Source organism: Rhinatrema bivittatum, chromosome 18 (genome assembly GCF_901001135.1).
Source record: "Rhinatrema bivittatum chromosome 18, aRhiBiv1.1, whole genome shotgun sequence".
Taxonomy (NCBI): domain Eukaryota; kingdom Metazoa; phylum Chordata; class Amphibia; order Gymnophiona; family Rhinatrematidae; genus Rhinatrema; species Rhinatrema bivittatum.
The window spans coordinates 54,610,386-54,637,822 of NC_042632.1; the positions used below are offsets into that span (position 1 = coordinate 54,610,386).

Consider the following 27,437-nt stretch of genomic DNA (forward strand, 5'->3'; position numbering starts at 1 on the left):
TGACATATCAAATATTGACAAACCCATCTTCGAGTAGAGGTTTATGAAATGTTGAAGCTTATAAAACTAAGAATGGCTGTATGACGTACATTTTAAACATAATCAGAAACATTAAAAACAGTGATGTTACCTCGCCTTCGCCCATATGTCCTTGCTGCATGTCAACAGAGAAAGAAAACAACCTTTCAAACATTGTTAGAATGATGATAAAATCTAACATCTCCTCTGCACGGTGGTTTTTAAATGGCAGAATAAAGTCCCATCTTTTGTTCCCATTTGCCTCATCGCACTACTGCACGCTTTCTCATTTGCTTGCTCTCTCACCAACACTACCAGCAGCTGATAATGACTAAAAGTCATGCTGGATTTGAGGGGCAGTAGAGCCCCAAAACTAGCAGCTGCTTTTTATGGGTGCGTGTGTTATGAATAAAGTAAGCCAGCCTTGAGTTCCAAAGTAATTCATCATCTTACACATTTTTTAAAGCTGTAACTCAAGTTTGAGTTAATACATGCTGGACACAAACAATACAGACTCCTAACATCTGGGCAATCTTCATTTGGCTCCATATAAAGCACTGGATTTTCCAGTGGTTTGTAACATTTTGCAGCTTCTGAAACTCAGAACGGCTGTGTAAAACATGTTATACATCAGAAACCCTATAATCAGTGATATAATGTATTTAGAACATGATTGCTGGTTTGATGATATGCTGGGTCTGAAGGAAATATTTATCCTCTGTAGTCCACTGCTGACCTAAAATGCAAACTGAAGTGTAATTATTTGGTACTATCCTCAAATATTTTCCTCAAATACCAACTGACTTATGAAACATTTCAGTCTAGGAATTTAGTTACTAAGGATGCCTTATAAATCAAACATTTCAAGTTAGATACACATTATCCCAGTCTATTTTTCCAAGCAAAATGTACATGAAAGAAACAGAAATTGCTACGAACAATAAACACAGATAAACTGTTTTTCTAGGCTCTACCCCAATGTCCCTGTCTATTTAACTGAAAGTGCTGGGAAGTCCAAGATGATTAATAGAACAAAAACAAGTTCGGAACATAGCCTGCTAATTTTCCAGAAAATAAAATTGTATGTTCATGTTAAAGAAATGCTATAACTACTGTAGCTAATGAGGTACATTAACCAAACCAGAACAGTCTCCCTTACCTGGCTCTTCAACACCTGGACAAAAAAATATTTAGCATATTCTGTAATCCCAGGAAACAAAACAAAAGGCCCTCCTGAGTAGTAATATAATAAGATTATTGCCACCTAAGAGTACAAAAATGCTGCCCAATGTTGGTGAAATGTTAGGAGGCTTTGATATATAAATTCAACAAAAAAACCCCAAAAAACCAAACTATATACACAAAACTGCAGATACATAAAACTTACTTTTTCAAATTAATCAGAATACTTTTACTTTGTACATTGTTTCAGTTAAACAAATGTCACTGGATTATAGCGTTTTCCTTTGTATTCAGCCACATTTAGCGTATTTGGAGGTTGATTTACTAAAGATTTTCTCCCACTTTGTGTCTTTGGAAAAATACTTAGGAAGGAAAATAACCGAAGGAAAATCTAACAATTTCAAGTTATTCCTTAGAAAAATGTGTGAAGGCTGAGCAGATATTGAGCCCATGGTAGCACAGACATAAAGGGGGCTGAATTCTCATAGACATGGAACCAACGCCTCTTCCTTTCACACTCAGGAGATGCTCTGGACAAGTTACTGCCCTCATTCCCTATAATGTAAGAAGATTCCACCTATCATATGTTTTTGAGTTGTACTTTATTTCTGCTAATAGTCTCTTTGAATGTAGTCCGTTTTATCTCTCTGCAAGTTCTTTTTTCAACTTGTTCCATGTATGACTCTCTTGCACTTACTTCTTCCTCGTTGTAATTAGTTCATGAGTTATCTGTCCCCCTCTATGCTCTTCCTTCCCAGTTACATACCCCTGTTTTATTGTAACTTTAGACTTCCACCAGTTAAGGTTACGTTATTTCTTTGTTCCTTGTAAACCGATATGATATGATATTTTTTCATGAATGTCGGTATATAAAAATGTTAAATAAATAAAATAAATATGACGCCCCTGAGGCGACTGTTTCAGTTCCTTGTAAACCGGTGCGATATGTATATTATACAGGAACATTGGTATATAAAAAACTAAAAATAAATAATAAGTGTGTGTGTGTGTGTGTGTGTGTGTGTGTTACTGCTGCTCTGGGGGAGGGATATGCTTATAGTTGTCTACCACACCCTCCCCCCCAAACCCCATCCCACCCCCTTAGATACTCTCCACTTCCCGGTGCTCAACACCATCCCTCTCACTAACTCCTCCTCCTCCTCCCGCCCCCGCTCATCCACCAACACTTCCCCTCAGCCACACATTTTGCCCCAGGAGCCTAAGCAGAAACAAGGGACAGTATGTGCACAACTGCTGGCTCCCCCATTTCCTCAGCCACTCCCACTGCTCCGACTCCCCCCACTTGTGACATCAGTATCACAAACAAACCAAAAACATAAGTACTTTTTAAAGTAAATGTAAATTGCTAATTGTAAAATACTTAAGAAGCTGAAAACAACTTCAGACCATAATACCCTTGTTTTTCATTTTCTGTCCTGGTTATTCAATTTACAAGTTATGTGAAGTTAGATTTGTCTTTTGTCCTAGGAAAACCTCTTTATAGCAATTAACATTCATCAAGTAATGAAAAGCTAGTTGTTCTTTCAGCTTATATCAAAGCCTTCCAATAATAATGCTTGCCTGGAGCCTTAATTTCCATGTCATAGCTGTACCAAAAGTTTTAATGAAATGAGTATATAAAAAGGTAACAGCTCGAAAGCTCTTCTAACACCATTTTTGGTGGTTAGCAGAATCACTATTATAGCTAGTAATCATTTTACAATGCAGCCTTTAAAATGTAACTGCAAGCTCACAGGAATCCACGTATTTAACCAGAAATGTAATGTAACTAGTTAACAAGTAGGGAAAGCCATGCTTCTTTCTGCAACACAGATTTGTGCGGAGGGGAGAAGTTTGCGCTGGAGGTGTGTTTGTGGGGTGTGGTTGTTTGTGGAGGGTGTACACAGGGTGTGTGGGAGTGGTATGTATGTGTTCATGGGTTGTGGGTTTGTGTGGGGTTGCCGACTGTCAATGTGGTGTGCACTGAATGCACCTTTTACTGTCATCCTTCACTAGCTGGGTCATTTATTTTCCCCCAGCTCTGTCTGCCCGAGTTGCTCTAGGGGGGTGAGGGAGTGTTGGTCTGTATTCTAACACTTTAAACAGCTTCTAAGAGTTTCCCATAGAAAGCAATGGGGATTTTTTTTGGGGAGCCTCAATTGTCTAAAAATATTGACCCAATGTTCCTGGTTTTCAAACTTGTCCGAGATAATCACATTTTCTTCCTGCATGCCGAATCTGGTGAATCTTTGTCTCTTCTTTGAAGATTTATAGTTTCTGTGGATGGGCACCAATCTCTTTTATATAATTCCTTCCTATATTCTGTATGCTGGAAAGCATAAAGACTTTGTGGTGAATTTTAAGAGCCCAATGTGCGCCAAATCAGGAGATACGAGCACAAGTCAGGCGCGTGCATGCCCACCACATTTTAAAAGCGACCCAGATGCGCGAGTATCTCCTGCTGCACGCACATCTCAAACGTTTTCAAAAAGGGGCATGGTCTGGGCATTTCGTGGCCTGGCCACTGATGTGCGTGTAAATCCTTACACGCCAGGGTGTACATCCAGATCCCCTGCTGTGTAAGTTTAAAAAATAAAAAGAAAGGGCCATTTCTGACAGGTATAAAGGGACTGGGGTAACTGGGGGGTTTGGAGGACCAAACTTTTAATGGGGTGAATTGGTGAAACTGGCAATGGCATGGACATGCACACCTTTTAAAATTCCACGACTTGAGCGGTAGAATCAGGACTTGCATGCCTATTTAAAATTAGGCGCACATGTGCACGTGCTCTGGCTATTTTATAATGTGCTTAAGTTGTAAAATGGCCATGTCCCTGGGCGCGCACCAGTTTAAGAGTCACCATCTACGCATGCTATTAGTATTATAGTTCCAGTAAAGCTACCAGTAACAAGGCACAAAAAACTGTTTTACACCTGCTACAACTGAAGATTCAATACAGATGTTTCTTCTGTTTTATTGCATCACAAAATTTAAACAAACAACATAGTATGAATGGTTTTCAGAGCCGGTTCTAGCATTTTTGCTGCCGCCCGCCCGGGTCTGGTTTTTTTTTGTTTTGTTTTGTTTTTTTAACACAAAAGTTTTGTTGTTTTCCCAAAATAACCAACACATAAGCATCTGAAGAAGCGGACTACCTTGAAAGCTCCTGCTTTAACAAATCGGTTAGTCTATAAGGTGCCACTCAACTCCTATCATTTCAACACACAATGGAAACTATCAGTCTCACGCTCTGTCCCAATCCCCCTGGCAATCCAAACTATGACAATTAACACATTCCCCAGAACGACTGAGGCTGTTGCCCAATGGCATCAGGATGCTATAGATGGTGAGAACATTTTCTCTACCAGCTAACTAAAGACGGAGAAATAACAAGTGCTAGGACTTTAGCAAAACAGTAAGACTAATCTGGGTGTAACCATAAATGGTATGTAAATCTTCAACAAACAGAATTATTAGCAAAACCATCAAATCCAGACAATTATTTAATAAAGTAATACATGCTGTAGGTGGTGCCTTTTAAAGAATAAACAAAATAAGAGTTTATGAATTTCGTCTTTTTCTCATTTTGTTAACCATGATGAAAGTCCTTTGGATCTATGTCATGATTTTATTTTGAGATTGCCTGGACTTTTTTTTTTGTTTCTGTTGGTATATACAACAATCACCAATGCTTCATAAATTTGGTATTGCCTCCTGCTATTTAAAAGTGCTGCCACATGCACATTTCTATTTCGTTTGTTTTGTGAGGGGGGCAGGACATTTATTTGCAGCTACCTACATTTAATCTCCCTCCCCCTCTCATCTAGAACAGCCATCGCAGTGGCATTTTTCAAGCTGAGGAGCACACACTGGGCCAAATTTTCAAAGGGGTACGCACGTAAGATACGCGCATATCCCCCAAAAACCTGCCCGAAGTCCCCCCTGCGTGCGCCAAGCCTATGTTGAGCAGGCTCGGCAGTGCACGCAAGCCCCGGGACGCACGTAAGTCCCGGGGCTTTCCTGGGGGGGGGGGGGGGTGTCGGGGCGGTGCGTTATTTGGGGGTGGGGCTGCGGGAGTGGTTCCGGCCCGGGGCGTTTCGGGGGCGTGGCAGAGGCCTCCGAAATGGCTCCCAGGCCTGGGAATTGCACGCCGGTGGCCGGGCAGGCGTAACTTGTGCAACAAAGGTAGGGGGGGGTGGTGGAAGGAAAGTTCCCTCTGAGGCAGGCTGTGCGGCTTGGCGCGCGCAGGCTGCCGATTTTGCACAGCCTTGCATGCGCCGATCCCGGATTTTAACAGCTACGCGCGTATCTTTTAAAATCCCGCGTATTCTTGTTTGCGCCTGGGGCGCGAGCAAAAGTACGCGTGTGCACAAATTTGTAAAATCTACCCCACTGTTTCCCTGTTGAATGATATTTGGGGCTCTCTTCCCTATTCTCTCAGGGCCTGCAAAATCTGGCAAATATCAAGACTCAAAGCTATAACATTGCAACTGAGCCATGAGGCCAATTTGCTAATTGCATAATCGATGCAAGGACCACAGACACAAAATGGGAGAAAACCTTTGGTGCATAGGCCCTTAACTGTACAAGCAACAATCCTTGTACATATTGAGAAGCACCAAACAGCAGGTATTGTTTTAAATCACTGCTAAAAGCAAAAGCGAGACAGGATACAAGAAAATGCTTTCAAAGACGAGAAATTCATGATGTGACAAGTGCAACCTTACAAAATAGACACCTACAATGACAGCTGTTTCCATCAGAGCATTATGGAGGATGGTACAAATCCAGTGCTCTGGCAGTGAGTTATAAGTAGTTAAATCTTTTTATTACTAAAATTATTATACTTCTATCCTCGCATTACAAAGTCCATGCTCATAGGCAGTATTTGTTATCGCAAACTAACCGAGATGCACTAAGAAAACAAATGCTTTGAGTCTGCATTTAATTACCTTGTTCATCAAGAAAGAGGATTCCAGTTCAAATCTGAACATTATTGCCCTTGTGAAATACAACATGTTTCTACAAGACTTCACTAAAAGATGCACAGCAAGGCCTTTTAAATTATAATGAACTTATTACTCACTTCATTATAGAATGACCTCATTTTTCAACCAATTAGGAACGCCATTCTGACCATGTCACACCCGCCTACTTTCCAAACTAATGCCTGTCACGTTTTGTAACTGGAACAGTCCTTCTGTGCAAAGACCGTAAGCACGACACTTTATCATTTCTAAAAACATTTTATCTAACAAAGGAAGACACTAGCAACACCGCTCATTCTGACATCCACATGATGATCGCCAGGTAAGAGAGAACCTCAACCATACCCATTTATATAGAGGTAGATAAACTATCCGTGGTTAGGCCAACTCCATGGGTAAGTATTTATGCACAGGGTTTCCCCACAATAATCAAATAAAAACTATACAGGTAGTTTGCTTTCATCATTTCGCCTCAAACCCACCAGCACAAATTTGCACCCTTTTGTACAATCTTTAGGCAAAAATAAATGCACATAGATTTGAATATTCAAAACTATGTGCACAGTTGCCTCTCCCTAACCTACTCCCCTTCCCCGAGGAATGCCTTCAAAAGTACATATATGAATTGCTGACATACCTGTGTACTTTTATCTGCGTAGAAGGTGGGCAATAACCCAACAGCAGCCCATTTCCACAGGTAAAACCGTTTTTAATTGCTTAGATTATTGCCCTCCCTATGAGCTCTTTCAAATGCTGACGGAGCCAGTGTACAGAATTGACCATTAACTTGATATTCATGCCCTGACGACTCCTGGTAGCAATCTTCCCCAGGGGTATTGTGGGACTGGATTGAGCAGGACCCATAAAGGGCAATGCACCCTTCATGGAGGCCTCTTTTTGTTGTGAGGGCAGTGACATATGGAGCCTCAGAATGTACATTTAGTGAAGGAGGTCCTCCATCATAGCAGCACAAGTACTGCACACGTTGATACTACCAGCATGGCTGAAAGGAGAATACACAGCTATGTTGTTGGAAACATACAGAAATGCCGGCAGAAAAGAACCAGTCCATCCAGTCTGCCTGGCAAGTTTATGATAGTTTCTGTTGAGCCACACACGTCCCCCATTCTTATCAGTTTCCAGGCCAAAGTCAGGGCCCCTTGTTGGTTGCTGTTACAGTCCAATTCTCTGTTACCTTCTGCCGTAGAAGCAGAGAGTAACTTTGGAGTTGAGAGTAATGTTGGAGTTGCATCAAGAGTTTCATGCTCATTGGTTAAGGATAGTTACAGCTGCATCAGCAAGTTACTCCCTATGTTTATTTTTCCCAGACCACAACATTCAATGTCCTAGTTATTTGCTATCTATAGTTAATGCCCTTTTCCTCCTTTCTCAATGCCATTGAAGCAGAGAGCAATGATGAAGTTGTGGCTTATTTGTTAAGGGCAGTAACTGCCACACCAGCAAGTTACCCCCATGTACTCATTTCTTCGTTTTTATCCTTTAGCCTCTACGGGTCCACAGTGTTTATCTCATGCCCCTTTGAAATCCTTCACCATTTTTGTCTTCACCACCTCCTCTGGATGGGCAGTCCAGGCATCCACTGCCCTCTCCTTGAAGAAATATTTCCTGACATTGGTTCTGAGTCATCCTCCCTGGAATTTTTTTCGTGACCCCTAGTTCTACTGATTTCTTTCCAACAGAAAAGGTTTGTCGATTGTGCATCATCAAAACCTTTCAGGTATCTGAAGGTCTGTGTCATATCTCCCCTGCACCTCCTCTCCTCCAGGGTGTACATATTTAGGTCATTCAACTTCTCCTCATATGTCATTTGATGGAGACCTCCCATCCTTTTGGTTGCCCTTCTCTGGACCGCCTCCATCCTGTCTCTGTCCCTTTTGAGATATGGTCTTCAGAACTAAACACAATACTCCAGGTGAGGCCTCACCAAGGACCTGTATAAGGGGATTATCACCTCTTTTTTTTTTTTTTTTTTAACTAGTTATTCCTCTCTCTGTGCAGCCCAGCATTCCTTCTGGCTTTGGATATCGCCTTGTCACATTGTGTCCCCATCTTCAGATCACTAGACATGGCAAAAAAAGGTTCAAGAAGCACTACAGGGCTAATTTTCCCCATACAGAAATGACCTCTGTGGAGAAAAGGGAAGGTAGGGTGCATTTCACTACCAGCAGCTCCTGGTAAGGTGTCGGCCAATGGGTATCCCTGACGAGGATCAGACCAGGAAATGAGGTATCCTGTGGATCAGAGATCCATTTCCCTCCTAGCACTGATCATCCTGACCAGTTCTTGCTTGCTTTGGATCCTACATGCAGCATTCCTGCAACAACCACACTCAGGGGGTAGATGGTCCCTACCATGGATTGGCACAGCACTGTATGACCCTCACTAAGATGCTTGGTGTGTGCTGGGTGTAGCATTCTGAAAAAATGGCAGCCTATCCCCATCATAGTGGAGGCCTAGCTGGAGGAGAAGGAGTAAGACTCAACAATTCCTACATATTTTGGTATAGCACTTACACAAGCAAGGAATATTACAGAGGAAGAACGTGGGACATATGCTCAAAAGAAACCATACTGAATGTATGGAACTGCATGCTTTATTTTTACTTAAGAGAAAACAGAGTCCACTAACATAAAATTAAAAAATGAAGTATTACATGTATATTTTAAGAAAATAGATCACAGAACATTATCACCTCCACCTTTACCTACTTATTTTTTTAAACTATATGAAGAAATAACTTGTATTTAAAAATGATTGCCTAAAATAAAACAAAAACCATGAACTACCCTCTTAGAGATCTCACAGAATACAATGCTTGGATACTTGGGTTTATCCTACTGAGGATTTGTGTCTTGGATTGGTCACTGTCAGAGCAGGATGCTGGGCTTAATGGATCTTTGGCCTGACCCAGTATGGCATGTTCTTATATCTCTACAATAATGTATACAAACTCAAAGTTTGCTATTACAATATTTTAGAGAGAAAGCACACACATGAGCTCAATGCTGAGTCAGGAAATATCCTGCAGAAGTAGTTTAAAAGACTTCCTCCTATCATTGACTGTGTGTGTAACCTTTACTTCTCTGTATCTCAGTATTACATCAGTAATAGCGTAACAATGACATTATTGCTTGTTCCTTCTCCCCTTTTGGAAGCTTTCATGCAGTACAGGAGCCAGAAATGTATTGCTAGGCCATCCACCATATTTCTAGAGTACTAGATTGTAAAGTGCATGAAATCCTGTTTGAATGAACAGTACTGTATAAATTATTTCTCTTAACATTATAAATAACAGGAATGTAAAATATTTCACAGATTTTATAGGCCATCCAAAGCTATGTACAGTAAATCAGAAAACAAAATCAATATAAAAAAATAGAAGGGTTAAATGTTAAAAATACAGAGCATATTAAGTGGTTAAACAAATGGTAAGTAAAGTCTTCTTTAGTCTTTAACCTCTTAATACTTGCTGGTGTTACTGCAGGGAGCAGGGGACGGTTAACCCACGGTTTACTTCCAGGTTTCTCTTGCTGGCATGCTGCGCAGCTCCCCACACCGCGGCATAGCCCATAAAGTTTTACCATGCAAAAGTGGGCACATCAGGGTGGGACTGACAGCAGGAAGAATGCAGCCATGTCAGGGGTGAGGGCAGGAAGCATGAGGGCACGCTGAGGAATGCCCTCCCTCGCCCCAGCTGCAGGCAGTCCTAGTGCGGCTATCGTTTAAATAGTTAAATGCTTACATTTCAGTGGTTTATTGAAGAAATAAAAATCCTTCAACTAGCTATAACATTTTACATTTCTAAGCGTGTGATACTAATTCCAGACTTTAGCAGGATTCTGCTATTTTTGTGTATTTGTCTAAAGAAATAAAATAAAATGGAAACAGCACAGCATGCACGAGAAATAAGTTGATCTGAATGCTCGATCACAGATACCATTTTCTATTTTTAACTGCTGTCACATGACATCCTGAGATTTCTCTCTTTTTATTGTGTTTCGTAGAGAACATAAGATATATCAGAGAAGGCTTTAACATACAAAAAGTGGGAGGGGTTCCAAAAATGCACTCCGTTCAGGGAATTATTTTGGATAGATACTGTTCTGGGGTGCATCAGCTTCTACTTACTTTTACTAGTTTACAACTGAAATGTTGTGATTTTATTACTTAGGTGCTGTATTGTTTGTTGGAGTTTACATCTGCTAACTCCAACAAACGGCAAAGCTTTCACTGCTTTGCAGTTCACCAGGGATTCTCACAATCAGTGCTAAAGCTTTCCTGCCTTACAGAAACCTCCATGTGTTAAATCAACTGGCACTTACCATTAATTGGAAGAGAGCTATCGGATCCAGGATGGGAATAGTTTAGGCGACCTGAAAGTAAAAAAAAAACAAACAACATGCCATTATTGTTACTGTGTTTTTCAAAGATGGAACAGATTCAAATATGTTAAGACCTTATTTCTAATAAATAAAAGGGGTAATTTTCAAAAGGATTTACAAGCTTAAAACTGGATTTTGCACATGTAAATGCAGTTTACACATGTAAGCTGGCTTTTGAAAATTGCTACAATGTGAGACATTGAATTGTCAATAGTTTTTTTCCCCACATAAGTGCACTTTTAACATGTAAATGGGCTTTTGAAAATTGCTACAATAATATGTTACAGTGTGGAAAACAATGCCAAGTTCAATGGAGTTACATTAGGTTTGTTAAAATGCCTATTCATACATTGCATTCAAATTTTAAACATTTACTATTATTCACAACTTGCTCTGTTGATCAAGTCAACATATATTAGCCACATGGTTTATTTTCATTTTAAATATAGTACTTTGCTCCATAAAAAGTTGGTTTTCAATATAAAACAAAAAAAAAACAAACAGTGTGCGGGAAACAAGGGTAAAGGAAGTTTTAATGCTAGAAAACATGCAGAATGTGACCATCCCTGACAATCTTTCACCCCCTCCAGATCAAGACATATAAGCCATGTAGACATACAATGTCATGTATGTCATGTAGATTTTATTCAAGTATAAACAATAACAACCTAAAACTGTACCCAAAAAAATCCTTTTGGAATCCTCTTTTGTAGAAGCCAATGGTCTGCCCTCCATGAGAATCTCTGCCATATAACCAGCTAAGACCATTTCCTCCTCCGCCAACCAGGCCCCATCATAATATGCTGCCCCCTTCTGGCATGACTGCACACAGCATGCACTAAGTGACCTAATGGAGTTACCTGGTGCTATGCCAATAGCCAGTCAGGCAGAGGTATGATGTCCTCTAGTCAGTATAGTTCATCCTCTGGCCACCCTCCCCATGAGTGGCCATCCCTGTGGGAGGGAGGGGGTCACTCTAGTCCTAAATATCCATCCCAACCAAAACTTCTGGCTTGTGTAACTTATACTCTGTCCAAGCTATGACAAGACACTCAACCCAGTCCACACCCCCAGTAACAAAATGAGTCGATGGGAGAGTGTGCTACAAGGAACAAAGAAATGAGGGAATCAACTTGACTGCCATGTCAATCACGTTACTCGTGACTGCCCAAGTTCCTACTGTCCCCCTTGACCTCTTGAGCCTTAATGGCTCAGGTTACCAAAAGGGAAGACAGCAAGGAAGGCCAGCAGGGAAATATGGAGGCAATGCCATGTTAGTTTCTGTTCCCATGCACTGGCCTGTTCTCTCATCAAATCTTGCATTAGGATATTACCACTGACTTAATGCAGCGTATTAGTTATGAAGCTTTAAAATCTTACCACAATCGTACTCAGGATTTTCTCAATATTACAAAGCAATAGCTTTCACTCATGGACCATTATATTTACTTATTCTGAATCAAGATATTTCCTATAACAAAAAAGCTGTCTCCTTACCCTACAAGGACTAAACCATCCATGGTGAAGCCATATATGTCCCAGTTTCCTATGCTGAAAGTATTTTATTTATTTATTTTAAAACCTTTGTATCCCACCTATGTAACAAGTTATTCTATTTATTTATTTTATTTTTAATTTTTATATACCGGAATTCCTGTATGCAATACAAATCAATCCGGTTTACAAGTAACGAAAAGGTTGCCCTGGTCTGGGAGGTTAGACCGGGGTTGTTTACATAGAACATTGAACAGTAACAGTCAACCATTGAACATTATTACATTATTACAAGGAACATTGCAAGTAGCTATAAATATTTAACAAATGACAAATAACCTTATTCGTGTTTTGAATAGTACGTGTGTGTTCACCTTTTTTACAAGGTGATCTAGGCTGATCACAAATCATAACTGACTTTTTTAAAAACAATTAGACAATCCAGGGTTTTTTTAAAATTCACAAATAAAACTGGGATGGGGAGAAACTCCCTATTTTGATTACTGTAGGAGTGGACTCTCTAAAATTGAATGCAACATTACTATTTAAAAACAAGATAAGCAGCCACCCTTGTACTGCACCTTTAGCAAAGCAAAAAAAGCCATGGCAGAGAAGCCATAAATCACATAACAGTCTGCCAAACTACTCTACAACAGAGAGGCTGCTGATGCCTTATACATTAACAGATCTGAAAACAAGGGTCCGTTTCATCAGAAGTCCGTCTATAAGGTGTCGCCACCAGCCTCTGTCATTTTTGATACTTAATCTGCTCCTGGCAACCACCAGACCACATTCTTTTTTGTAAATAGAGAAATAAGCTACAGACAAATTTTAAATTAGGAAAATACTATATATTTGTTTTGAGGTCCCAGTTTCTGACGATAAAAATAGACTCCTATGATGCCTACCAACTTCCTTTTCTAAAAATGGATTGACTTATATAAAATCAACAGCATGCCATTCTATCCCAAATAAATTTAATTTAGTAAATTGCAAGAAATCTCCCTGAGTACAGGGTTTGTCTCGTAATAAGCTCAGTCCTGTCATTTACTATAATCACACAGAGCTTTAAAGAGGGAATGCAAACAAACTTATGAAATGTTCAGCCTTCATCTTCAGACAGCCGAGTATTGAGGATTGTGTTCAGTCTCACTTTGATTCACACTCTGCTGAAGCCCAAAGCTTTTACTAAATCTGTACAGGCACTGGCTTGTTGTTAAAAACATCAGCGAGGATGAAATGATACCCAAGAGGGCACAGAGATAAAATGGGTACATTTTCAATGTAGTTAATTTTACATGCCACTCAGTTTGAAATACCTCTTTAAAAAAAAGACTCAAATTATTCCACATTATGAGAGTATCCAATAGGATACATTTTTCGAATCCCATAGCTTGCAAGTACTCAATATTTCACTGAATGCTTACATAATTTATACAAAACATCTCAGTGTTTATAAGCTTAGATAATAAGCTAGCATTCAAGACATTAGTCCTTGAACAAGTAGTAAATGAACTGAGAAATTACTCTTACCTGATAATTTCCTTTTCTTTAAGACAGTCAGATGAATCCAGAACAAGTGGATTATGCATGCCTACCAGCAGATGGAGACGGAGCAAGCTGACGTCACGGTATATATACCCCTGCAGTGACATCAGCCTGCCAGTATTCTCTTCAAAAGCAACAGTAGACAGACTAACAAAATACTTGATTAAAAACAGAACCCTGTCAATACTCAGCCAACAGGCAACACTGAGTACAGATAAGACCATAAGAACTCTAGGGACTGGAGTAACACTTACCAGTAATCCCTGTAACATGTAGGTGCACAGGAGAAGCAATACGCAACCATACGGCAGCCAAGGGAGGGAAGCTGGATTCATCTGACTGTCCTAAAGAAAAGGAAATTATCAGGTAAGTAGTAATTTCTTATTTCTTAATGTCCAGTCAGATGAATCCAGAACAAGTGGGGATGTACCCAAGCTACTCCCAAATAGGGCGGGAGGCTGCCCGCGAGCCAGTCAAAACTGCACGTGCAAAAGCTGCGTCCTCCCGGGCCTGAACATCCAGGCAATAATACCTGAAAAAGGTGTTTAAAGAGGACAACGTTGCAGCTTGGCAAATTTCGACAGCAGACAAAAATCTAACTTCTGCCTGAGCTCAAGTGGAATGAGCCTGAACCTGACTAGGTAACGGCTTCCCAGCATCCACGTATGTAGCCGTGACTACCTTCTTAATCCAGCAAGCTATTGTAACCCACGAGGCTAGTTCTCCCTGTCTAGTACCACTGCGAAGGATAAACAGGTGAACCAACTTCCGCAAAGGATCAGTAACCTCCAAATACCTGACATGATGTCTCTTGACATCCAAAGGTCGTAACAGACGCTACTCCTCTGTCTCTCTCTTTATCCAGAGATGGCAGGGAGATGGTCTGATTCAAGAGAAACTCAGTGACCACCTTCGGTAAAAAAGGAAGGAATAGTACGCAGCTTTACCGGCCCTGGAGTCACCTGGAGTAATGGTTCCTGGCAAGACAAGCCCTGCTGTTCGGAAACCCTACGTGCCGAACAAATTGCCACCAGGAACACTGCTTTCAAGGTCAGCAACCATATTGAGAGAGTACACAGTGGACTAAATGTAGACCTTGCCAAAAAAGCCAAGACCTAATTAAGATTCATAGAGGCACTGGAAACAGCAAGAGAGGATGAAGATGTTTAACTCCTTTCAGAAAACAGCCACATCAGGAAGAGCGAACAAGGATCCACAATATACCTGACCCCTGAAACAGGCAAGGGCTGCTACTTGTACCTTTAAGGAATTAAGTGCCAAGCCTTTACTCAAGCCACCCTGCAAAAATTCCAAAATGAGCGGAATCTTGACCAAGGAAAGAGCAGCACCTCGATCCTCACACCAGGCCTCAAACACTCGCCAAGCTCGCACATAGGCCAAGGAAGTGGAGAACTTGGCGCCCTTAGCAAGGTGGAAATCACTGCCACAGAATATCCACGCTTCAGCAAGTGAATCCTTTCAAAATTGAGTCAAATCTTCATGAAGGACAGGTCCCTGCTGTAACAGGCTCCTGTATGCTGGAAGTGGAAGAGGCAAATCCACCAGCAGCCACTGCAGATCTGCATATCATGGTTGCCTGGGCCAATCTGGAGTGACCAAAAGTACCAGCCCTGAGGCATTCAATTCTTCGAATCAAACTGCCCAAAACGGGCCATGGAGGAAAGGCACACAGCAACTTGTCTTCCGGCCACTCCTGCACTAAGGCATCGATCCCCAATGACTTCAGATCTTGTCTGCAGCTAAAGAATCGTGGAACCCTCGTGTTGCGCAGAGTTGCCAACTGGTCCAGGAAGAGAAGACCCCAGCTATCCTGAATCAGTTGAAATGCCTCGTCTTACAACGCCCATGCACCTGGGTCCAGATACTTCCTGCTGAGAAAGTCTGCTCTTATGTTGTCCTTGCCTGCAATGTGCGAGGCTGAGATCATCTAGAGATGCACTCATGCCCATTCCATAAATTGATCTATTTCCAGCGACACCTGTTGGCTCTTGGTGCCTCCCTGCCGATTGATGTAAGCGACGGACGTGGCATCGTCAGACATTATGCGGACCCATTGATCTTGTCCACCAGTTCACCCAGTTAATAGCTAGGTCCCCCAAACCCACCTGGTTTGATAGCCTACAGTGCCCCCAGTTATCCCAAACCCTTTAAACCTTCACAAATAGCTCGATCCTTTTCTTTTATAACTTACATATCACCCATAGCAGAAGGGGACCTGGGTATGTGCCACGGCGCATTAAGTATTTAAGTGCAAATTTCTTGGCCAGAGCCCATGGCTTGCCCAGCCCACACCATGCCTCTTTTTGGAAACCTTTGAGATGTGTGCACCACAGAATTTACATGCATACCTTGGCACTTTTTAAAATATGGTCGACGTGAGCCCAATTTATTTGTGCATCCCCTAATTAATGCTTGCACCGGGGTTTTATAATTCACCTTCAAGTGTGTTCCTGAAGCAACAGAAGATAAAGCAACTTGTTCAAAGTCACCAGGAATGATAGCAGGGCAAGTGGTTTCTCTGGTTCTCAGCCCACTACTCTAACTACTAAGCCACTCTTTTGCCCTACTGAGAAAACGTTAATGCTGCTATAGGACCTGATGCAATATTTGCATTGCTGCCTTTTCATAACTGGAGTTGCTGCTGTTTTGTGATCTGGAAAATGGTGTGTTTACCAGTATGGGAGGTTTGCTATATACTGAAATGTTTTGGACTACTTCAGCTGCTTGGTAATAGAAGAAGTTTGTGTCACTATTACAGACAACAGAATGTGAATTATTTTTTTGTATGGTGAATAGTAAGAGGAAACTTCCCAGCTGGCCCAACTAGCCAATCATTTCAGAGACAACTTTCAGCCAATGCGGAATGGATATCTTTTATTGTATAAATATAATCAAATTTTGATTTTTATTTTTTTTTATAAAGTAGTGCGCTTGCCATGTTAGTCCACTTGAATGCATAGAAAAGTGTATGTGTGCGTGTGTCTATGTGTGTTTCTTCATAGTTGAATTTCAACATTGGGTTTTGGGAGAATCTTCATAATATTGTGATTTAGTGTGATCAATTTCACTCCATGTTAGTTGATTTATTATTGGACATTTGCCAGTTTTATTCTAGTTTAGAGCATGCATTTGTGGTGTGTATGCATATGATATATCATAGTTTTGTTTCAACATTTGTAAGAGGGTTTTTTATTTTTAATTGTATGTATTTAATTACATTTTTGTACAACAGTTTAATATCATAAGAATTTGTATTATAGGCTTTTTCAATTTTGTATTATTTTTTAATATTTTCTTAATAAAGATTTTGTCATGTTTTTGGCGTGATGTTTCCCCTTAGGGTTTTTTTTTATTATATATATGCACACACACACATAAAACAAAGTTTACTAATGTAAATTATGGGGGCAATTTTTAAAACTGTACATTTTATTCAAAGTCACAAGTATTTTTACCTGCAGGCTTTGCACCAATTATTAACAGGAAAGTAGGAGCAATTTTCCCTTTGAATGCTGCATAATTTTAGATACTTTTAGAGTAGGCCTTTTTTTTTTTTTAAAAGCCTTTTAGTTTGGATAAATTGGTATTTAGCCAAATAAATAGCTTCTGAAAATTGTCCTCCCGATTTTTACAGATTTGTTCTGGGAGATGTGGGGTTGAGGTCATCATAATTGTTGAGTTTGATTATCAAAACTTGGGGGGGGGGGGGGGGGGCATGGCCTATGTGTTTGAAAGTTAATGGATGGGGAAGGGCACAAGGTACCTAATAACCATGCACCATACCTGATCAGATTTATTTTTGTGAGTTTTTATATACCGAAGTTTGGAACAAGCCTTCACTCTGGTTTAAACTAACGATTTAAACTAATACTGCCTGATGTGTCTTGAAATTTTCACAACTTGGGCTCCTATGGAAAGAATTGCCATTGTCCCTTCACACAAGAGAAAGAATGATACGCAAGGCAATATTAGAAACTTGGTTCCATCCTTCCCACCAAGCTAGACTGTAACTTGTTCTGCATTTCTTTGGCATATATTTTTTCATTTATCAATTATCCTGAGTAGGCCAGTTGCTAAAATACTGATTATATCCATGTCTAATGACAATATACTAACAGACTGGATGATGAGGCACTGGAACAGGAAATCATAAAGGAGAGATACCTGTTCTTTGAAAAAAGAAGATTAGAAGATGGCCAATGTAACCCTAATTTATATAAAGGGCTCCAGAGGTGATCGCCTGACTGACTTCAGTGTTGGGAAAAATCGTGGAAACTATTATAAAGAATAAAATCATTGAACATATAGAAAGATAGACATGATTTAATTGGACACAGCCAGCATGGATTTACCCAAGGGAAGACTTGCCTAACAAATCTGCTACATTTTTTTTTAAAGGGGTGAATAAACATGTGGATAAAGATGAACCGGTGGTTGTGATGTATTTGGATTTTAAGAAGGCGTTTGACAAAGTCCCTCATGAAAGGCTTCTAAGAAAACTCAAAAGTCATGGGATAGGAGGCAATGTCCTTTTGTGGATTGCAAACTGATTAAAAGACAGGAAACAGAGAGTAGGATTAAATGGTCTTTTTCACAGTGGAAAAAGCTGAACAGTGGAGTGCCTCAGGGACCTGTACTTGAACGGATGCTTAATATATTTATATATAAATGATCTGGAAAGGAATACGACGAGTGATGTGATCAAATTTGCAGATGTCACAAAATTACTCAGAGTAGTTAAATCACATGCAGATTTTGATAAACTGCAGGAGGACCTTGCAAGACTGGAAGATTGGGCGTCCATATGGCAGATGAAATATAATGTGGACAAATACAAGGTGATGCTTATAGGGCAAAATAACCCTTGCTGTAGTTACACAATGTCAGATTCCATTTTAGGAGCTACCAACAAGGAAAATGATATGGGCATATCTTATGTTCTTATCTTAAAATGCTTTAAAATAAAAAAAAAAATCTATTGCTTAAGACTGACTCTCTGAGAAAAAAAAAAAAAAGAACTTCCAGAATTTTATGGCAAGATTTATGGTGTTCTTTGGATTTTTAAACTGTTTTGTCTAAATAATTCTATTTGAAAGTAGAAAAAAGCAGCACATGTTCTTTCCAGTATGTTTTTCTTCCACAGGAATGGATTTGTCCCAACCAGCCAATGTTTCACTAGTCACTGGAAAATGTCAAGCAATGTAATGTTAAAATTTCAGCTTTCATAATAATTTGCTGCTGTTCTCCAGTTCTATCATTTTGACTGCATCATTCTTTTTATTCAAGTCATAAATCTATTCAAACAGCAGCTCATGTTAACCAAACAAATTTCTAGTATGATATAAAAAAAAAAAAAACATGTGGTGTGTGCACAGAAATTTATGTAAAGGAATTTATTTCATTTTGTGTTTTAGGGCCTGATCCAGATAAGAGGTAAAAAAAAACAAAAAAAACCCAAATAAGCAAACCAAAGCATAAAAGAGCATATGTACACTGCGGTTCAAATAAGACTTGCAAAGTAATTCTGAAACCAATACAAAGTAAAAATGTGCTAAAAACAGCACATTTATTCACGAAAGATAATAACAACATTTTCAAATTTACCTTTGAGTGAATCATTTTCAGCTCTCATTATATCAATCAGGGAGCTTTCTAGTGAATTCATGTCAAATGTCCTAGTGCGGTCCTGAAAACACAAACACAAACACAAGTGTTCAACACTACAAGGCTTTACAAACTTACTGAAGTATCTAAAAGGAACTCCAGCACCCACTGACTAGCTGCAAATTCATTTTAAAATATTTAGTGAAAATTCTAGATTTTTTTCCATTTCTTAACAGTTAATACTCACTCATAGTATACATACTTCAGTATAATGAGAATCTATAAAGTATAAATCAATATTCATAAGCAGCTTTAACAAACAAAATTTAACAGCAACAAATGTTATTACAAGATAAGTATCTTTCAAGCTATTTCTACTCAGTAGGTGCAAATATGTAATCCCATTGTATAAATCAATCTTGGAATGAATCATACAACACACTTTTGGAAGAAAGACGTTGAATTTCAAAAGCAAACAAAAAATGAACAGAAATCTGTGTGGGAGTAGTAATGTGCTAAAGAAATTGTCTCTTTCTTGATGATTTGTACATTGTAAATAAGATAACAGATTTGGAGAAAGATGCTCTTAAGTCAAGGTTTTGCTATAAAATAAATCTTAACTTGTTAATCAAGAGAGCTGTTTGCCTGAATACAAAAAAACCCCACACAATTTCACATCTACAGTACCCACATTGGTGACTTCAGTTTAACATGAAAAACATTTTTTGAAATGTTGAAATTTTCAAGTCAACTACCAAGTTTAATTTACTGAAGATATCACAATATCAATGTCAAACTCATTTCATGTGCTAGAGAACTCGTTTTTAAATCTGCTCTTTTGTTCTTTTTGCTGATGGCACTATTTTACTTAAAAAAAATAGTAAATAAAGGGATAGATCTAGAGCTGGGACTGAAGATAAAATTAAATTGCTTCTTCATCACTACTGTACTCAGTCAAAAAATATTTTAAGATGTTATTCATTCTACTGTACCAAAATTTGAATCTCCTGATCAAACCTGGAATGACTTTGTTAGATTTTGAAGCAAAATATTTGAAATAATGGCCAGGATGCAATCACAGAAAAAAAAAAAAGCAAATACAGATGAAACCTAAAAAGTTCCAAATCTAACAACCTAATAGACCAGTGTTTCCTACTGCAGGTGCTGAGGCACAGTGATGTTGCATCAGGAATGCACAAGCTGGCTATGGGATTTTATAAACAGTCACATGGATGGAAAAATGTTCGTGTATTTATTTTTGATTAGTGGCAGAATAGCAGAATTTGGGATATTTCTCTGCAAAACATCTGAGGGAAAAGGGATAAAATCATAAGAAGCTACAGTACAGTCACACAAGATGCAGGAACAGTATGGTAGACATGATTAGACCAAGATTGATTTAGATCACCTGCAATGGAAAGTACAAAGAACCTTCCCATGGAGACTTGGGTGCAACTTAGCAAATAACGAGGAATCACACTTTCAAAAAGTGAGCCACCATTACATACAATCTGATTGACAGCGGCAGGCAAAGACCCGGCAATCTCAGACTAGGCTGCCTCCATTTTGTTCCAGTGTTAATTAACTTTTCCAAGTCAGACGTCTATCAACTGCAAAATTAAGAGTGCGTCTGAGGTCACTGAAGCAAGAGCAGAGCATATATCCCTAGCAACATTTCCAGCCTGACTTAAATGATTATGCATAGGCCCAGATTTCTGGTGGTTTCATTAATATAAAAAGTGTGTGTAGCATAATATTTTATCCATTTAGGTGAGGCTCAGATCTAAACTTAAACCCTTATGGAAAAAGTGTTACTACACCTTTGCAAAGGCTGCTCTCCAAAATATACAAATTCTAGTCTGTTTATTAGCCAGTGACAAACAGTAGCACATGCTGACGTGTGTTATTAATGAACAGGCCCCACTGCCATGCATTAGAGGTTAGCAAGTGGACTCCTCTGTTTCCTGTATTTTACATTCTTCTCCTTTAAGGTTTATTTTTACAGGTTTTCAACTGGGCTGGGAAAGACTACAGATAAAACATTCTCACAAATGATACAAACTTGGTCCTAGATTTACTAAGCCATCACTTTTTTTTTTTAATCACAGGAGGGGCCTAATACCACAGGGAGTGGGGCGGTCCCACGATTTGTAGTTCTCCAACAAAATACCATGGTGGTATCGCTGGGTTATTCTGTCTCAAGGAAAAAGTCCTTTAGGGCAAAGGCCAGTCGGCATCATTTTGGAAAATGGGGCCAACTGAGCCCAGGGCGCAACCGGCCCTTCACGGACACCAAGAAGCTTTGTAAAAGCAGGTGGGGTCTAGAGTTTACATAAAAGGGGGTGTTTTGGAATCATGAGGAGGAGTTTGGGGCGTTGTCATGCAGTGCCCTTTATCTTTTTGAAAACATTTTACTGCGGGGCCACCTCTAACGATGGGTGAGTGGGGGCTCTAGTAAGACCCCAGTGGCTTTTTTTTTTTTTTTTTTACTATTATTTGGGGGGGGGGAGGGTATCTTTTCAAATCCTGTGTCAGGCTCCGTACTCCCCCTCTAGAATAACGTTTTCAGAAAAGGCGTAGATAAAATAACATGGATGAAAAATTTCTAAATCATCTGTATTTCATTTACATAGAATTTACTATGCATTAGCTACTTTGCATGTTATTATGCAATTTTATGCATGCAAATGCAGACAAAGCAGTTAATTGCAATAGGGGCGGATTTAAAAAAAAAAAAAAAAGAATGATATTGCGAATATCATTATATACAAATACATAGTAATGACAGCAGAAAAAGCCCAAATGGTCCACAGAGTCTGTCTAACAAGTTCCTTATGGTAGTATCTGCCGCTCCGTGCAGGTTATCCCCAAGCCTCATGTTAACAATCAAAACCAAGCATTGTCAAACCTACAACAACATTTTTCACAGGGCGAGCGGCCTTCCTGATAGTTCAGACAATGCTACTGCTTTGGAATGTCCTTTGCAGCGGTCCTGCACTTCTTCCCTAATATCTGCGTATCAGAACCCCAGACCGTAAAAGTCAGGGCCCAGCAATGGATGCTGTCTGAATCCTATTCCCCATTCTCCTCCCCTACCCCTGCTATCCAGGTGGACAATGATGTTACAGTTGCATCAAAATCTTGAAAGCTAAGTGGTTAAGGCTAGTAATCTCCATGCCTGCTGCTCAATGCAGGTTATGCCCATTCACCCTTTCCTTCATTTCCACCTCCAGCCTTTAGGGATCCACAATGTTTATCCCAGGCCTTTTTTAATTCGTTTGCTGTTTTTGAATTCACCTCTTAGGGAAGGGCATTCCAGGAGTCCACCATTCTCCTCCTGAAGGAATATTTCCAGATATTGGTTTTGAGTCGTGTCCCCCCTGGAGTTTAACGAGCATTATAGCCCTCTAGCATTTTGATAAATCTCCCCCTTATTTTGTTAGCAACTTCTAGGTAAACTGTAACCAAAGTGAACTTTAAAGGAGCTTATTCACTAACATGCAATAATCATTAATGCATGTTAACACAATCAATATGCCTCATTCAATACAATGGGGCCTGCCGCAAATAACGCACGTTATCGTATACTACAGGTACCACAAATTAGTGAGTCAGTCTCTAAACGTGATAGTGTCTTTCAGAGCTCCTAAGTGAACCCACAAGCAGAAAGCAATCCTCAAAGGAGGAATCTACCAAGACTTAAAACGGTGCTGGCCAGTCCTGCTAAAAATATACACTTTACAAAAATAAATGTTAAACAAGAGATGTTAATGCACAAACTCCCAAGCAGAATGCCTTCTATGGCCTAGATTCATCGTTCTACCATAAATATAGCAGAATGATGAGCCGCAGCCAGAAAAGGGACGGGAGGGTGATAGTGTGCAGCCCACCGCGGTGCGGCCGCAGCACACACTATCGCCACGGGAAAAGGTGGTGTTATTTCCTGTGGTGCTGCCAGCGATAATGTGTAAAACATCGCCCGTAGCGCTACTGGGTCCTAACACCATCCAAACCCCGCCCACACTCCTCCCTTCCCCTAATTAGCATTTTACGGCCGCGATGCGGCCGTTATCGCAATAACGACCATCTCACAAAGAATGACCTTGTAAGGCAGTATTTCTACATGTTTAGGGTTAGCTTCCCCTTAAATCAGAATTTCTCTCTCAGTACAAGTACTACAGTTGATCAGGGCTGGTGCAAGGGAATTAGGTACCCTAGGCGAACCTTCTGCCTTGTGAGACCCCCCCGGTCTCAGCCCTGACTCCTACTTCATTCACGCCCCCCAAGTGTGTGCTTCTCTGGGCCCTGAGCAAGTTGGGCACCGATCACAGCCCGCCAAATCTCTACTCCTCCGCTTGCGGCTCCCCATGGCTGCTCTTCGGCACCCCCTAATGGTTGGCACCCTAGGCGACTGCCTAGTTTGCCTGATGAGATGCACCAGCCCTGCAGTTGATTTTATCCATGTTTTTCCATTCATTAGTAAAATCAATAGAAGCCTCACATGCATACAAATAGGATACTTAAGTAAAACTATTTTTTGCTAAATGATACCACTTTAGTTTCAGAGTCATGCGCTATTCTGCTTTACATTTTCTATAATCCATATCCCTTAACTTGTTATTGTCCAAGAAGCCTCACCTTCGAAATATGGCTGACCAATGCACTCATTATCTAATGTCTTAAAGAAAACTGAACAGGTGCACTGCAAGTCCCACATTTCTTTCAGGCCATCTTTATTAAGGATTTGGACATGTGCACAAAATGAGAAAAAAAAGTAATGACCAGAAATTCCCCTAAAGTTCAGTACTGCATGTGGCTATTCCAAATGCTAAAAAGAGCAGTCTAAACTTGACCTCCTTCCTCCACATTTCAGAGACTACAATTATCCTCTGTAAGGATTCTAGGGAGGACTAATCTCAAGGGCCCTAATGTTTTTGGAGAGAGAGAGAGACTGCATTTGTCTGCTAGACACTAGGTGGACTTTTTAAGCAACGGTTGACAGAAGAGATGTAAAGAGGACTCCTTATTAGGAAGGCAAAGCTTAGAAAGAGAAAGCCTGGTGAGATGGCCCACTTTTAGTTTCCACTGTACTGTACACCTATTCCTCTACAAATAAATTAATCTGTTTGTTATTCTGCACCAAGTTAATTAGCTCAAATTCTAGGTCTCTTATTAGAAATACAAATTCTAACAAGTCAAAATAATTTCATACTTTGCTACAGCGCACCAGCATATGTTTGGTAAAAGTCCTGTGGCTCAAAATAATTTCTAAAATCAAACACTAGCCTTCCATAGTTTATATACAGCATCATGTTAGTTTATTCTGCCCTTTTCTTCTTTCCAGCATGATGGACATCACAAAATTTACAGCGATTTGCTGAAGCACTGGCACGAAGTAAAGTGAAATTACCCCACAGTAAAATTTCATGAACTCAGTAAATCCAGTGTAGTAAACAGCATACAACATGATCACTAGTGACAGAGTAACATTTTCAGAGTCCTAGCAAATTTAAAGGGGGACGCATTGTCAATTCTTTACTGAAGATATAGGTATCTTGGTAGTAGCACATACTGTACCTGGAATCTGTATTTTTTTTTTATTTTACTTGTTGTGTTTCTAATTTACTAATATCTGTGCAATAAAAGTGCAACCGAAGGTGTTGTTTGCCCTATGAATTGACATTTAGTTACTTTGCATTCCTTCAATCTTGTTTTTGGATAAGTTATTCTGCGGAGAGTTTGTACTTGTGTGCACTGTTTTGTCTACAAATTGTGATGTGTCTCTGAGCCTTTGAAAATGCATTGTTAAATTGTCACTGCTGCTATCACAAGTAGATTTTGTCATCAAATGATTGCTTTCACCAAACTCACTGTAAAGTGCCATGATTAAAAACAGACGTGCTTGTACAAAATTGCTTACACCAGAAATGCTTGCTGATGAATGCTACAGAGGAAACAGCACTGACGTGAATGAGACAAACTGACACCTGCAGAGAAAAGGAAGCATGATGGCTGCAAGCATGTAGATCCTGATACTTAGAAGCAAACTAATATTTAAAAACCAACAAGCTACCATTTGCAACGTTCATGAAGGAAAGTAGCACAGTGCATGACACTATACAGCAAGTCTTGGAACAGTTGTAACCAAGGATAGAATCTACCACTCCAAAACATAAATTGTCATAACGTAAGATATGGCATGTTGAATCAGACCAAAAGGTCCATCAAGTCCAGCTTCCTGCCTCAGACAGTGGCCAATCCAGGTCACATGTACCCAACAGAACCCAAAGAGTAGATCCATTCCTTGTTGATGCATAAGCAGCAACTTTCCCAGCCAATAATGGTTTATGGACGTTTCCTCCTAGAACTTGTCCAAGCTCTTCTTAAGCCCTGCTGTGTTAGATACCGTGACTATGTCCTCGGGCAACAAATTCCACAGCCTGATTGTGTGCTAAGCGAAAAATAGTTTCTCTTATTTGCTTAGACCCCAGTACAATTCCAAGGTAAATAACCTCTCTCTACCCATTCCACCCCATTCATCATTTTATACACCTCTACCATATCTTCCTTCACTCCTCTTCCTCAACCTATTTCTCATCATAAAAAGAACAGTTCCATCCCCTTTATCATTTTTGTTGCCCTTCTCAGCACCTTCCCTAGTTCTGCCTGATCTTTTTCGAGATGGCAGAGGCGATCAGAATTGCACACAATAATCAAGGTGCAGTCAACACCATAGACCGATAAAGAGGCATTATGATATTCTCTGTTTTATTCCCCATTCCCTTCCAGCTTACTCCTAACATTCAATTTGGTTTTTTGACTGCTGGGGATCTCAATGTATTGTCCATACTAACAACAAAATCCTTTCCTGGGTGGTAACTCCTAGCATGGAACTCAGCATTTTATACATGTAGTTTGGATTTTTTTCTCCTATGTGCAAGCCTTTGCACTTGTCCACATAAAATTTTATCTGCCATTTAGATGCCTAGTCCCCCAGGTCTCCCAAAATCCTTCAGTAGTTCCTCAGAGTTTTCTTATGTCTTAACAACTTTGATTAATTTAGTGTCATCAGTAAAATTTGATCGCGTCACTGTTGCCCCCTTTTCTAGATCATTTATGAATATGTTAAAACAGCACCAGTCCCAGGGCAGATCTCCATTTCCTATCTTTTAACTAATCACTAAGCCACAACAGAATATCACTCCCTACCCCATGACTTCCTTATCCAAATATTTATCAGCTTTAAAAAAAAAAATAAAATCGAGTGGATTGTCTTGCTGTAGTCATTTAATACGAACAGCAAGATATTTTATAGGTTTATATAAACAGAGTACTGCTTTAGCAAAGTTCAGACTGGTATATCTGACACCTTGCTATGATAGTATGCATAAACACTTACTCTAGAAGAAGGGCACAAGATCATGGTCAGAGATGTAACAGTAAATATTACTGAATTCAGGCCTCATTCATACAGAGGGTAATTTTATAACAGCTCTAATTTTTAAAAGGATTTACACGCCTTAGTTCACTTTGAAAATGAACAGGACTGCTCCTATCTTAGCACAGTATAAGCACGTACATTTACTCCTGCATGCACATAAATTATTTCCCTGTCCCACCTCCAGGAATGCCTCTCTGCAGGGAATGTAAAAGTAAAAAACGAAATCCATTCTGCGTACAACCATTGGGTAATTTTCAGAAAGCTATTTTACATACATAAATGCTTTTGAAAATTACCCCCTAAAAAGACCCTGCATTAGATAGGACACTCTCTAGATGCAATTAGATACCTTAAATAATCATAATTACCCCAGACAAATGTATTTACAAAAAACTAAGGTGCAATGGCCAACTGACAGTGACTTACTGCAGCAGTGGTGCACCTATTGAGAACAACTACAGCAATCATAATTAATCTTGTGTAGCGACTCAATGATTGTTAAAAAATAAATAAAAAAGGGCAGTATACTTCCTTCTATGCAGTCTGTAGATAAAAGTAGGGATCGCTGGTTTAATCCGATCTATAAAATTATGCATTAACTTACAGCATCTGGTAAAGTGCAACAGGGAGTTGCTTAGTATTATACTGTTACGTATATTAGGTAAAATGTTCTGAGCTCTGAACCATGGACTGAATGACTCAATCCAGAGAGAAACAAAACTATCAGGATATTTGTT

The 27,437-nt window shown here is 39.8% G+C and overlaps 1 protein-coding gene across 1 annotated transcript in view; it reads right to left on the minus strand.

Annotated features, from left to right (window-relative positions):
- CPEB4 (cytoplasmic polyadenylation element binding protein 4) overlaps positions 1–27,437 on the minus strand; it is a 68,641-nt gene that overhangs the window by 24,679 nt on the left and 16,525 nt on the right. The window contains exons 2-3 of the mRNA XM_029583342.1: positions 19,260–19,341; positions 10,533–10,583 (exon numbers count right to left, since the gene is read on the minus strand). Of these exons, the coding sequence (XP_029439202.1) occupies positions 10,533–10,583; positions 19,260–19,341 (133 nt within the window). The remainder of the gene's footprint in view (positions 1–10,532; positions 10,584–19,259; positions 19,342–27,437) is intronic.